The sequence below is a fragment of the Gekko japonicus genome, unplaced genomic scaffold (genome assembly GCF_001447785.1).
Source record: "Gekko japonicus isolate JY-2015 unplaced genomic scaffold, Gekko_japonicus_V1.1 scaffold529, whole genome shotgun sequence".
NCBI classification, from domain to species: domain Eukaryota; kingdom Metazoa; phylum Chordata; class Lepidosauria; order Squamata; family Gekkonidae; genus Gekko; species Gekko japonicus.
The window spans coordinates 656,581-670,520 of NW_015167549.1; the positions used below are offsets into that span (position 1 = coordinate 656,581).

A 13,940-nucleotide genomic window follows, 5' to 3' on the forward strand; every position below is an offset into this window, starting at 1 on the left:
TTATGCAAGCAGGAGACAAATTTAGAATGAGAAAATTCAAACAATTTGTACACAAATGTACTGAAATGTAGAAGCAGAACGAGAATAAGTTTTAAATGTAACATCTTGAATATAATGTATGAAGAAGTGGATCCTGAGCAGAAATATCCTCTACCTTCTTATTAAGAGATATATAACAGATTTTCTTTCTGTACTCTGATAATTCCATATTGTTAAAAGTTACATTGAGTAGGTAGAGATCGCAAAAATATTTAATACTGAATATGTAGTTGTGACAACCCCTTAACTGGGGAGGTCTGGTTTCCCTTTAAAATGTTCTTTATGTGTTCTTTTACTGTGTATATCCGGCTGCCACCAGGAAATGTAAGGCTTTGCAAACCTTTATCCTATAATATTCCTATCACTGGGTAGCTAAGTCGAGGTTTTAGGCTTTCATAAGGGTCTATGTGGTCCTGGGAAGTATTTCTTTCAGAGCGGGTATATTTGAATAAAAGAGGATTTATTGAAGTAATCATAAATAAAAGATTAACTCATTGTAACCAGGAAGGGTAAATACTGAACAAGTCCAACTGGTTTTTCTCACACTTTTCCCTTCACACTGTCAGGGATTTTGGCATGTAACTTTGTAACACTTTTTCCTTGAGCCATATATGTTTACTGTTTCTTTTTAACCTGTCATTCAGACTTTGTTATAACTTTTGTCCATCTCTGAACAACATCCACAGATAGCTTAACTGCTTTCACACAGACTTTAACTCTTATATCCCAAACAGGAATGCTTCTCTCACTCCTCTCATACACAGAACTTAACTAAGGTCCCGGTCACACGGGCAGGAAACTGCGGGGGGGAAGCGTGGCTGTTTGCCCCGGGGCAAACCAACACGCAGTAAAGCGATCATACCTCCTGTGGAGGTTCTGTGGAGGAACCGTGGAGCTTCCGTGGTTACGGAGAGGCGTCGATCACAACACACGCCTGCGCGCAACGAAGAAGCGCGCGGCGCGGCGAACTGGTTTCCTTTTTCTGTGTACACTACGAATGCGCATGCTCCGTTGGGTGCGTGTGCGCAACCACGGTGACTTGGGGGAAAAACAAACCTTCTTCGCAAGGGGACATGGGCGGGCGCCGGATGCCACCGGAAACGCAATCAGACGCCCGCCCTTGCCCCGCAGTTTCCGGAAACTAGTACCTCCGAGGTACTAGTTTTTTGCTCCGTTTTATCGGCGGTTCGCCACAGTTCAACCACGGGAGCTCTACGCTCCCCAGATGTTGCCGTGTGATCACGCCAGGTAACTCCGCCTCTCTTCCATCTATTTAGCGTGGCTTCTGCTCCGTGTGAACGGGGCCTAACTTAACAACTGTCTTTTTCCACTGTCCTCACTGTAACTGTCACTCTTGACAGACATAAATATCATCCACACAGCATCACTTCCAAAACCCCTCCCCCTCTTTTTCACTCACCAATCATACCACCTGCCTGTTTCAACCACACTAGCCTATCACACAGTCCTGCAACCAAACTTTTAAAGACACACACACACACACAGTTAAACATGAAATCATTACAGTAGTGAAGATGGAATCAATAACATAAAATAGATTTGTTATGGAATCTGAAATCCAAAATGTTAAATATATATGTACCCCAAGAGAAGGAAGTACTATTGTATTTTATAGATGGTGTTTTAAAAAATATAATGAAAGGAGCATTGGCGAGAAGTCCTTTTTTCCCATAGTTACATAATTATTTTCTGATATACATAATTGTGATATAAAGCTCCTTTTTCATTTCTGTATCCCCTTCTCATCTTTACTTTGAAATGTTTTTTTTAGATATATTTTATTTATTTATTAGAAAACAATTCCCTGCTTACAATCAACAGTCACCTCATTTAAGTCTCTGTGTAAAGGGCAAACTATATTACACTCCTACAATGATACATTCATGATGAAATCAAACTCATCTTGTGAACAGCTAATAGAAACAACTATAAATTATTACTGCATACAGAACTCCCCGGCATCCATCATGACAGGATGCTAGCTTTTAAAAGGAATTATTTAGAGGCTGTATTGGTGCTGTTGTGATACCAGGAGGTGAATCCATAATCCACGACCACCACCACCTTGGCACCTAAGCACACGCCAATTACACTGTAAGAACCACAGTGCTGCTACATCAGCTCGAGCTGTGAGGAGAAGGTGTGACGCCTCCGAAGTCCTACCAAGCCTGGGGCTGAATAACAATGCAGCCCAACTGAGTAAAAAAACTGTCAGCACGATTCTGACTGGAATAGTCCAAATATTCCCATAAACCAGGAGTCCCCAATTTTCTGAAGTCTGAGGGCACCTTTGGAATTCTGACAGAGGGTGGTGGGTGCAGCTGCAAAACAGCTCCCACAAGAGGCGGAGCCAACCACAAAATGGCTCCCACAAGAGGCGGAGCCAACCACAAAACATCAGGGAGTGAGGTCACACATAACTCTAATAGTAAATCTTCAACGTTTCAGGCAGAAGCTCTGCTTGACGGGATGTTTAAAATAAACACATTGCTTAAAAATATTTCCTTGCATACACACAGCTTGTCTTGAGTCATGCAGCAAAGATACTTGTGCTGTGGTGGCATTGCTCCTGAAACATCTTCTCAAAGATCTGCACACAGATGTCCCACAACAGCCCTTCATTCAGCCCTCAAACTGATTAAATTTTATTTATTTAGTACAATTTTCCCCACCCTTCCTCCATGGAACTCAGAGTGGTGTACATAGGTCTTCCTTTCCCTGTTTTATCCTCACATCAACCCTGGGAAGTAGCGTATGTTGAGACACAGCAGTTGGTTCAAGGTCACCCAGCAAACTTCATGGAAGAGTGGGGATCTGAACCTGGTCTCCCGGATCCTAGCCCAACACTCTAACGTAAACGTTACAACACATTTGCCTTCTGTCAACATTTATCAAGTGCTCCCAAAGACACCATTAAAACAACTCAAAGAACATAAGAACATAAGAGATGCCAATGTTGGATCAGGCCAAAGGCCCATCCAGTCCAACACTCCGTATCACACAGTGGCCAAAAATACCAGTGCTATCAGGAGGTTCACCAGTGGGGCCAGGACATTAGAAGCCCTCCCACTGTTGACCCCCCCCAAGCACCAAGAAGACAGAGCATCACTTGCCCCAGAGTCCCTATCTATACCTTGTGGCTAATAGCCACTGATGGACCTCTGCTCCATATCTAATTCCCTTTTGAAGCCGTCCATGCTTGTAGCCGCCACCACTTCCTGTGGCAGTGAATTCCAAGTGTTAATCACTCTTTGGGTGAAGAAGTACTTAAGGATGAGGGCCATGAAGAGTGGTGGAGTAGAAACGAAGGCCCACACCTAGGTCTTCACCTGCTTTTGGGGGCCTGGAGCTGGATGCCAACAATGGAAATAGAAAGAGCCACTAGGAACCTCGGAAAGCAGGCAAAGCCCTGTTCTCTCAGAATTGCTCCTCAACAGAGCCCTGTTAAAAAAAAAAAATAACTGCTGTCTACAGCTCCATGCAAGTGGGAAAAGGTAGGGGCTGTGGCTCAGTGGTACAGCCTCTGCTTTGCAATCCCTGGCATCTCCAGTTTGTTTATATTTATTTATTTATTTATTAGACTTTTCCCCCGCCCTCCTGTCTAGGCGGCTCAGGGCGGCTTACAATAGTTTAAAAACTGAGTAAAGGGACCAGCAGGAGATGATGTGAAAGACCTCTGCCTGAGACCCTGGAGAGCCACGGCCGGTCTGAATAAACGATACTGACCTCAGTAGACCAATGATCTGATTCAGTATCAGGCAGCTTCATGTGTTCAGTTCTCTGAATTCCATAGGTATGTGAACTCATAATACGATACACAATCAAAAGCATACAAATGTGATCCAACGTCATTAATTTGAATTTTGGGGGTAATTCCAGCACAGGTTGTGTAGTTGTTTTATGGGTCAATGAGGTATTTCCCAGATCTACTATCTGAGATGTTTTGCAGCTTGAAATGCCAGGGACTAAACCTGGGATGCTCAGCATGTCAGGCAGCTGTTCTACTACTGATTAATGGTATAATCCCAAGGTCCAAGTGATCCTAGCCACGGTTGTACAAACAGATCCAGAGAACACCCTCTGCCCAAGTCCCTGCGACAACATGACCTTCAGGTAGGGAGGGTAGACTACAAATCACCAGAGGTCATTTCGGGGGGGATCGCGGGGGATCGCAGTTCCCCCGGGTGAGGTACGGGGGGCGGGGCACATGACAAAGCCCCGCCCCCTGCTTCCGGCCGCCCCACTTCCGGCCCTCATTCAGCCAGGAGGAGGCAGGAGAAGAGGGAGGGTAAGTTGCTTCTTCCCTGCCTCTCCCCACCCCTGCCTGCCTGGGGCCAGGGAGGGCCTATGAGGGGCCCAGCGGTGGACCTGCAAGGCTGGCGGTGGCCGGGACCGTTGGGGGCGGGGTGTGTGGCCTTATGACACACTTCCAGTGATGTCAGGGGGTGTGGCCTTATGACACACTTCCGGTGATGCCAGGGGGTGTGGCATATGCTAATGAGTTATGCTAATGCGTTCCCCTAGCTCTTTTTCTATGAAACAACCCCTGCAAATCACTGACCTGCTTCTCAAATGTATCTTGAAACCAGCAGTTTATTCCTTCAGCTATCGCAAAGTGTTGGAAGAGGCTACTCCAGAAAGGTGACACCTTCTTCACCCTTTCCAGTCTACATTTAGTTTCACACACAGAATCCAATATACACTCACACAGACATCACATCACCATGATGCCTGTGTTCACAAAAGCAAGTTCTAAGTTGAAGCGCCATACAACAGCTATGGGGGGGTGGGGGAGCCCACACCAAAGAATCACATGAAACGTGCAGCTCACGAAAAACAAACTGAACCATATCCTGGAAACTTTCTGTGAGTGATGACTGAGCTTTCCAAGGACACTCATTTGTCTAAACTACAGTCTATTAGTGACACCTCTATGATCAGTCAGTTTGCACAGCCGTCCCTGTCCCTACTTGGATCAATGAATGCGGGAAGGGGCAGGGTTACAAAATCCCAGTTGCTGAAGATGCAGTTATGTCAGGCTAGAGAACAGGCACAGGGAGGTCAGGAGCGAGGAAAGTAAAGTGTAAAGACAGTTTTGGATTCTTAGGCTGGGGTAGCCAGCCTTTTTGAGCCTGTGGGCACCTTTGGCATTCTGACACAGGGTGGTGGGCACAACCACGAAATGGCTGCCGCTGGAAGTGGAGCCAACTGCACACCGTCAAGGAGTGAAGTTGTGCATAATTCTAGTAGTAACGCTTCACTGTTCAGGCAGAAGCTGAGTTTAACAGGATGCCTTTAAAAATGAAGATATTCTTTTAAAATATTTTCTTGCATTCACATAGCTTGCCTTCAGTCACACGGTGAGGACCAGTGTTCCCTCTAAGCTGAGTTAGTGTGAACTAGCTCACAGTTTTTTAGCCTCTGGCTCACAGCTTTTTTTTCTTCGCTCAGGAAGGATGGCTCCAAAGCAAACTGATTTATGCAGCAGCCAAATGGCTCACTCACAACTTTAATGCCAGTAGTTCACAAAGTAGGATTTTTGCTCACAAGACTCCACAGCTTAGAGGGAGCATTGGTGAGGACCCTTGTGCTGTGGTGGCAGCTGCTGCTGGAGCAATTCTGTTAATCTGTACAGCCAGGGCTATTTTGGGGCAAGAACGCACAGGAACGGAGTTCGGGCTGGCTTCCAAGCCCAGGGAGTGGGCACATGCAGCAAACCCCACCCCCTGCTCCCAGCAGCCCTCAGTCAGGCCACGAGGAGCAAGAAGTAGGGAGGTAAGTTGCAGAGCTAACCCCCCCCCCGCCTTTCCCGGCCCCTGCCATTCCCGGGGGGTTGCCTAATATGCCAATGAGCTGTGCTGTCATGGGTGTGGCCTAATATGCTAATGAGTTTCTGTTGTTGGGTGTGGCCTATTATGCTAATGAGTTCCTGCTGGGCTTTTTCTACAAAAAAAGCCCTGTGCACAGCCAATCAGATCTCCAATGGCCAATCAGAAGGCCTGCTGGCAAAAGCCCAATCTGTCCCCGCCCACTTTCTAGAAACACTTGGTGGGCATCATGGTGCCCACAGCCACCCCTTTGGGGACCCCAGCCTGAGACGGCCTCCTTCTTTTAGAATGGAGGAAAAGGCAGCAAGTCCATAAAGTCCGTGGATGTCTTGCACTACCTGAATGAAACCATGAGATCAAGACAGGCAAAGGCGAAAAGGCAAGACTCCCAGATCACGAGAGCATAAGAAAACCAGACGCCACTGAGACAACAAGTGAAAGGTGACCGTCTTGCATTACTTTCATTATGCCATTAAACGCAAAAAGCCAAAATTGTTTTTACGATAAACACTCTCACTGAACTCAGAGCACAAAAGATGAAATCCAGGGACAAAAATAATCCTAATTTTACCAATTCCCAGCAGCAATCTAACCAGAATTTACACAAGTTTCATGTCTCACTGTTTTTAAAAGGACGTAAGTGTACACACTTCTGGTCTGGAGCACAGCACAAATTTACAAGAGGTAACTTGGCAGGAGGAAGAGGATAGACAAAAATATCACTTACCTTGTGACAGGTTTCTGTCTTAATTTCTTTGAGAGCCCGCTCAGAGAACACACACCCACAGTTCCGCAAGAAGCAAAACCTTGCAAGAATAAAAATCAAATAAAAATAGATGTTAGCAGACAGAAAGCAGAGGTTCAAGCTAGCTAAAGTCAGAACAGAGAGCCATCCAGTTTAAACTAGCTACAACTAATGTTTATTTATTTTTATTATTTATTAGTGGAATTTATACCCCGCCCTCCATGGGACCCAGGCTGTAATCCTATGCACACTCACCTGGAAAGAAGTCCTACTTAAACTCATAGGATTTGCTTCCAAGTACAGCACAAGGGTTCCAAACCACAACTAGGCCACAATCTGTAAGCAACAGACTGGGGGCTTTTCATTGTCTACACAGCCTAGCTGCCAGTAACCGGCAATTCAGTTGGTATACGCAAAAGTTCCCCCTTGTGGGTATCTGTGAAAGTACACGGTAAGAAAAGGACTATACAGAATGGCAGCTGGCATTACCGCAGCAGTGCAATGACTTTATTTTATTTGTTTGTTTCAATTTACATTCTGCCCTCCCCACAAGTGGGCTCAGGGCGGATCACAGAGCAAAATCTAAAACATATCATGAAAATTTCAATACATATCAATATAATTTCCAGAACAATTAAAACAGCTTAAAACAGTATAGATTGAAAAACAGGTCACACTATATACATAGATTTCAAGCTGGTGTCGTTTGGTCTCTAGAATCTTCTTGATCTGAGCCACGTAGAGATGGTAAGCTTTAGTGGGGGGCAGGCGAGATTTTAGTGGACGCCCACCACCTCAGCCAAAGGCCTGGTGGAACAGCTCCATTTTACAGGGCCTGTGGAATGGTAGTAAGTCCTGCACGGCCCTGATCTCAGAGATGAGCATGTTCCATCAGGCCAGGGCAGAAAAAGCCCTGGCCCTGGTCGAGGCTAAGCAGATGGCCCTTGGGCCAGGGACAACCAGCAGTAAATAAGCAATTAAAAATGAAGCAATCACACCCACTTGTATAGATCTCTCAGTTTCAGAAGTTGCTAGTATGCTAAAAAGCAGCGTAAAGGGGAAAATGTGCATATGAGCACCAAGCCCACGGTAGAAGCTTCTGTCCACCACACAGCTTTGCACTGCTTCAGCATGGCAACAAAGGATCAGACTGGGTTGTGCATCTTCCACTGGCTCTCACTTGCACCCGTGGTCATGTGACACCTGCTCAGCCAACTAATTCACACACATGGTTTCCTCATGAGGGACACAGCCAAGATAAAATTCGCTGTACAATTAGCTTAGGCAGCATATTGTACTGTCACTCAGCATTTGGGGCTTACTAGTCCAATTCAAGCATTCGATACTGTTAATTCCTTGGCCAAGGTCTTGTACTAATCCCAACATTGAAGGCCCAACGTGTCACATTCCTGATGCAATGGCAATCGATGCACTATGCATGAACAGCTGAGGTATACAGAGAGGCAGGGCTGGCCTCAGCAAACCTTGAAATGGGGCAGCTGCCCAGGGCTTCTGCTGGGGTGCCGCCACTGACCCCCACTCACACACATGCCCTGCCAATCGTCTGCATGCCCTTCCCCATCTGCTTGCTTGAAGTGCTCTGCCACCCTTGCTCCCAAGCATCATTGGAGAAAGGCACATGGGTGGCGAACACTGGTGGTGCTCCTGGTGGCCATAGCAACAAATCTCCCAACTGCATGCACTGGCCAGTACAGTCAATGAAAAGATGTGCAGGCAGTGCAGGAAACTGAGCACAGAAGGGCTTGCAAAATGGGAGAAGGATGCACAGGCAGATGGGTGGAATGCATGTGGGTAGTGTCAAGAGACTGGCTTGCCTAGCAGTCTCTTGGATCTTCAGAAACACTGGTTCAGGCTTCAGGCTCATAAAATCATAGAAGCTGTTCCCTCTTTTGGGGAAATCATCATCTGACTGCAGCTTCAGAGAGCAAGATAAAGAAGAGATGGAAGTCTGGCACAGATGGAACTCAACTTGCAGGTGTCCCACCTTGCCATGCTGACTTCTTGATTAAGACCCAGTAGGGCTGGAGACTGTCCTTTGGTCTCTTGGCTGAAGGGTTATCGTTAAAGGGACTGGCAGTGGCTATGTACCCTGGGATGTGAGGACTCATTCTCCAGCACTTTGGTGTTTTGCTCTTGTCCAACCTGTCTTTGTTAATAACAACTCCTGACAGGTAGGGGTGAAAAGGAAGGCATGAGGGGGCCCTTTGGGCACTGCCTGTCAGGGGCCCCTCAAAACCTGGAACGAGTCCTCTAGAACAGGCATGCTCAATGGAATCCCACTGACACTTAATGTCGTCACAGAAACTCACTGACACCTACTAAGTATCTTGTAGAAAGACTGCAATGAGTGGGAGTTAGGATCAAGCCAGGAGAGAACTGGGAGCTTTAGCAGCTCCACTGGATATTTTACTTGTTTCAGTCTAATACTATCGACTCCTGATACTTCATGGTAGCGTAGGTTTAAGTTCAGCATATAAAATGTAACAAAAAGTCACAGGATGTTAGTGACATAAGAATCCAGGGCATGCTGTTTTCCACTGATTTTACTGGGAAAGACAGTCATTGATATGAAAAAGCCCTTATTCTGGGGAGCTACGGGGACTTGGATCTTGTTCTAATACATACTTCTTGGGCTCAGCTGCCAGCCCCTGATTTGTAAAATGGAGATGCAAGCTAAAAATTGATCCAGATAGATCATAATCAAATTAACTGATGAAGAAAATGCTGAACTCTATGAACCAGAATCTGCTAAGGGAAGAAAATGACCCAGAATACATATTTCTTTGCAGTTTAACAGAAAACACTAACCTATGTCTTCCATTCATTTCCAGTCCCACGACAGGGCAAATAAAACGTGCACTCTGGATGTCATCGTATTTATCTCCCTTCGTGTTCCCCTTGTCACCTGTCCATGCTGGATTGTCGGTGAGGTTCAGTTCAATGACATTCTGAAAGAGAATACACAGAAGTCTCAGTCTGGCTGCCTTTCACTCAAGTAACTTGCACGGCACAACCAAAAATACCACGAGCCTCCTCTCTACCATTCAAACATTAATAAAATCATATGCTGAATTACTTAAGGCTGAAGTCCTAATCCAGAATGAAAAAACAGTCTGTGCAAAACAAGTGATGGAACCTGTTTCCCAGCTGACAGACATATTCAGTTCTAACAGGCCTTACTGGTTTTTAAAACTTCAGCCAATGGAGGCAAGCTAGTGTGGAATAAAGATTAGAGTACTGGACCAGGATGAGGGAGACAAGAGTTCAGATCCTCACTCTTCCACTACACTTAGGAGCAGACCTTGGACCTGTCACTACTTCTCAGCCTGACCTAGATACCAAGGCTGTTGTAAGTATAAAGTGGGGGAGAACTAAGTATGCTGCTCTTAGCTCCTTGAAGGAAGGATAGAATAAAGATCACTTAAACAAGCCACAACAATGGTTCTTGAAGTACTGGTGTTGATGTCTGATCACACCCTAAGTATTAATGCCCGACTTCTACTGTTGTGTACGTAAGTGCCATCAAGTCACAAGCAACTTATGGTGACCCCAGCAAGGGGCTTTCAAGGCACATGAGAAACAGAGGTGGCTTGCCATTGCCTTCCTCTGCAGAGTCTTCCCTGTTGACCTCCCATCCATGTACCGACCCTGCTTCACTTCCAAGATCTGATGAGCTGGGTTATATCATTTATTTATTTATGTTTCGATTTATAGCCCTCCCCCTCCACAAAAGCGGGCTCAGGGCGGGTCACAGACATGCTACCTTCCCTCCTGACTTCTATGCTTACCATATAATAATTTAACAATACTGTGCTAAAACGTGACAGAGACAACAGAACTGGCACTAGATTCTGCCCAAAAAGCAGGAGAAAGGTAATAGGGGGCACAGGATAATAGAACGGACAAGAAGAGAGAAAAAGCATCAGACGGGAGGCTGAGAAGCAGACATCTCTCCCTGCCTCACCCCTCCCTATGCTTGCTAAGGTTCCTGCAGCTCTGCAACCTCTAGCTTTGCCTTCCTCCCAGGGGGGAGAAGAATGGATACTCTGAAAGACTAAGCTGCTGCCTGGAGCTCCTAGTGAGGACACAAGCATAAATTTCATTACACTCTACTTGACGTTGCACCTCTAGCATTGCTTAGGGACATGACCTTTTCAGTGAAGCCCCAAAGGAACACTGTAATGATTTCATGTTTTGGTGTGTGTGGTTCTTTAAATGTTTAGTGTGACTGCAGTAATGTAAGGCGAGTGATAGAGGGAGATAAGTGTGATGTGATTGGCTGATGACTGAGAGTGTGGGAGGAGAGATGTCTCTGAGGCGATTCTGTGTTCTTGAAGAGAGGAGTGTGGAGAGTTTTTGTGAGAGTTCGTATGACAGAAGCAGTAGTTGGTGTTTAGCCTGTGTGGCTATATGAGCAAGAGAGTTTAGCCTGTGTGGCTATATGAGCAAGAGAGTTTAGCCTGTGTAGCTATATGAGCAAGAGAGTTTAGCCTGTGGGCCTATATTAGCAAGAGAGTTTAGCCTGTGGGGCTATATAAGAGAGAGAGAAAGATAAGTCTGTCAGAGTTGACTTTGGTGTATAAGAGACTGTGTGTGATGCCAAGCTTTGTCAGTTATATTTTCTTCCTTCAACAACAATTTATAAATAAATCATTATTTGTTTAAACTTATCCCAGCAATCAGAACAGTCCTTCCTCAGGGCCACATAGTCCTCTGAAGCGCCCAGACACTGGATCATTCAACCAAAATAGAGATTTGGAATTTTAATTCCTGGTGGCAGCAGAAATCTACAAAGCTCATGTACACAGAGTGTATTTTAAAGGAGAAACAGTCTTCCCAATAAGCAGGACATCACAAACACCTACTGGGGGGAAAAACCTGGACCTTGGGATTGCACTTTGAAAGAAGACTTGGAGACAAGTACAGCTTCTTCTCGCTCTTAAAGAACAAAATGACAAAAGAAAATGCAAGCCAGAATGGCCAGGAACTTCCTCAAGTGACTGATGCTTTGGGGGGTGGGGTTGATTTAAGAACACAAGACGAGCTTCTGGAGCAGACAGAAAAAGGAAGACATGGATTCATGAGGAAACCATGAGGCTGTGAGCTCTCTAGACAAGACAGTAAGGATGAAAAGATTCTGAAGATGAATCTCAGACAGGTAGAGGGCCATTTAAGACATCAGGAATGTCATGACAAAAGGGGCAAGAAGCAAGATCAACTAAAGGACCAAGGAGAAGTACATAGAACATTAGGGAGAGAGAGAAAACACACCTCGTGGTCACCTCATTTTACAAAGGGGTATGATTCTAGAGAAATCTGGTGCTTCTAAATCTCTTTAAAATAAACTGATCATATTTTGAGAAATCAGCCACAATTAACTGTCTCTGGCCTGAGCACAACAGACATAGCCTTCAATACAGAAAGTCTTACCTTAATACTCTTGATATGGGATGCAGCCTCCAAAACCGCTTTCTCAGAAGATTTATCCAGCAAAAATTCAATGATTGCATCTTTGTTATACAGCCTATAATAAGAAAAGCACTGTGAAAATGGGACTTCACAACTAAAATTAGGATTATTTTAAAAGACGGAAAAATACAATCATACCTGCCAAGCTCACATGCGACTATAGGTCTGCTTAGTTTTTCCTGACTCAGAGTGCAGTAATACCACTGGGCCACTAATTCTGCATTTTTGTCAACCTGAGGAGTAAAATATGCATGTCAAGAAGGCAAAGCTTTGCTCAAAGCAAACACATTTTACACCCATCTTTCATCACACTCTAGAAACCCACCTCTAACAAACAATTCATATTAAATGTGCTTAAAAAGACAAACACATACAAAATAATTAATAGCAGACAAGTATATGGTTACTGCTACTTAAACTAATCATCTGCATAATTATTGACATTTCGAGCAGTGATGACAAATTCACCCATGCAGAGCAGGATGTTCAGCTGCCCCATTTTTCTAGCCAAGCTGCATGATACTACATTACAAGAGCATGGAGGAAAACAAAAGCCAGTCAAAAGAGTCAATGATCCACTGTGTGGGGATCTGGACCCCTCCAACAACAAAAGAACTGGTGAAGTGTGATGGATCTGAAGAGTGTGCATAAACTTGTAAGGAGCTACAATTACATTTTCTACCATGCTATCTCAAGTTCTTACTGAGTACAAGTCTGATAGTATCAAACCAGCATATGAAGTCCAGCTCAGCAGCTTCCCCCCCAACAGAATGTGTGAAACGAACCTAAGAAGCTTCATTCCTTTCAGGGCAGAGTTACCAACCTCTAGTTGGGGGCTAGAGATCTCCCAGGATTACAACTAATCTCCAGACAACACTGAGAAAATGGCTGCTTTGGAGGGCAAGTCTCTATGGCATTTTACCCTGCTGAGGTCCCTCTCCATATCGCATCTCAAATTTCCAGGCATTTACCAAGGGGGAGCTGGCAATACTATAAGATTTCAGTGGACAGGGAGAGAAACTGTCACACGGAAACATAAGAGAAGCCAATGTTGGATCGGGACAGTGGCCCGTCCAGTCCAACACTCTGTCACACAGTGGCCAAAAATACCAGGTGCCATCAGGAGGTCCAGCAGTGGGGCCAGGACACTAGGAGCCCTCCCACTGTTGCACACACACACCCCAAGCACCAAGAATACAGAGCATCGCTTGCCCCAGACCGAGAGTTCCTATCTATACCTTGTGGTTAATACCACTGATAGACCACTGTTCCGTCAAGTGTTCCGTCGTCTCCCGTTTTCCAGTCAATAATTCTCCCCTAGTATGTACTTTCAGGAGGACGCAAGGAGAGGAAGGGAACAAGGTGAGGGGATAGAGGAGCTTCACCCTTCCAGAATAGTGAAAAGTTTACGGGCATTCCCAGAGTGCCCCTCTCCTGGCGCCTCGCCCCTTCCCATGCCTATTTTTACCTTTTCGATCTTACGAGGCCCCTTCACCAGCTCGTGCCTCTTGGGGATGGTTCCCCCATCGCAACCCATCGCGCCCCTTCAGAGTCCTCCTCACACTTCCTGGTTTCCCCCACAACAAAGAGATTTCCGGTCATGGAAGACAAGCATTTCCGGCGCAAAATCTGGAACAGCAAAGGGAAAGCTGTGATGACGTAATCCCCCCGTGTTGCTAACGGGGCCCTAGCAACGCGACTACCGGGTTGGAGGAGGAGGCGGCGGGGCAGACGCGCGGGGTCAATAGATCCGCGGTGATCGGGACTTCTCCGATGTAAGAATGATTAGGCTTGGGCTGCGTGGGGATATGAATAGC

The 13,940-nt window shown here is 45.7% G+C and overlaps 1 protein-coding gene across 2 annotated transcripts in view; it reads right to left on the minus strand.

The window, feature by feature from the left end:
• Positions 1–13,715, minus strand: part of RTFDC1 (replication termination factor 2 domain containing 1) — an 86,287-nt gene extending 72,572 nt beyond the window's left edge. For both annotated transcript variants that reach the window (XM_015413670.1, XM_015413669.1), the window contains exons 1-5: positions 13,592–13,715; positions 12,262–12,356; positions 12,085–12,178; positions 9,463–9,602; positions 6,616–6,694 (exon numbers count right to left, since the gene is read on the minus strand). In XM_015413670.1, the coding sequence (XP_015269156.1) occupies positions 6,616–6,694; positions 9,463–9,602; positions 12,085–12,178; positions 12,262–12,356; positions 13,592–13,660 (477 nt within the window). In that variant the 5' untranslated portion in view covers positions 13,661–13,715. The remainder of the gene's footprint in view (positions 1–6,615; positions 6,695–9,462; positions 9,603–12,084; positions 12,179–12,261; positions 12,357–13,591) is intronic.
• Between the last annotated feature and the right edge of the window lie 225 nt (positions 13,716–13,940).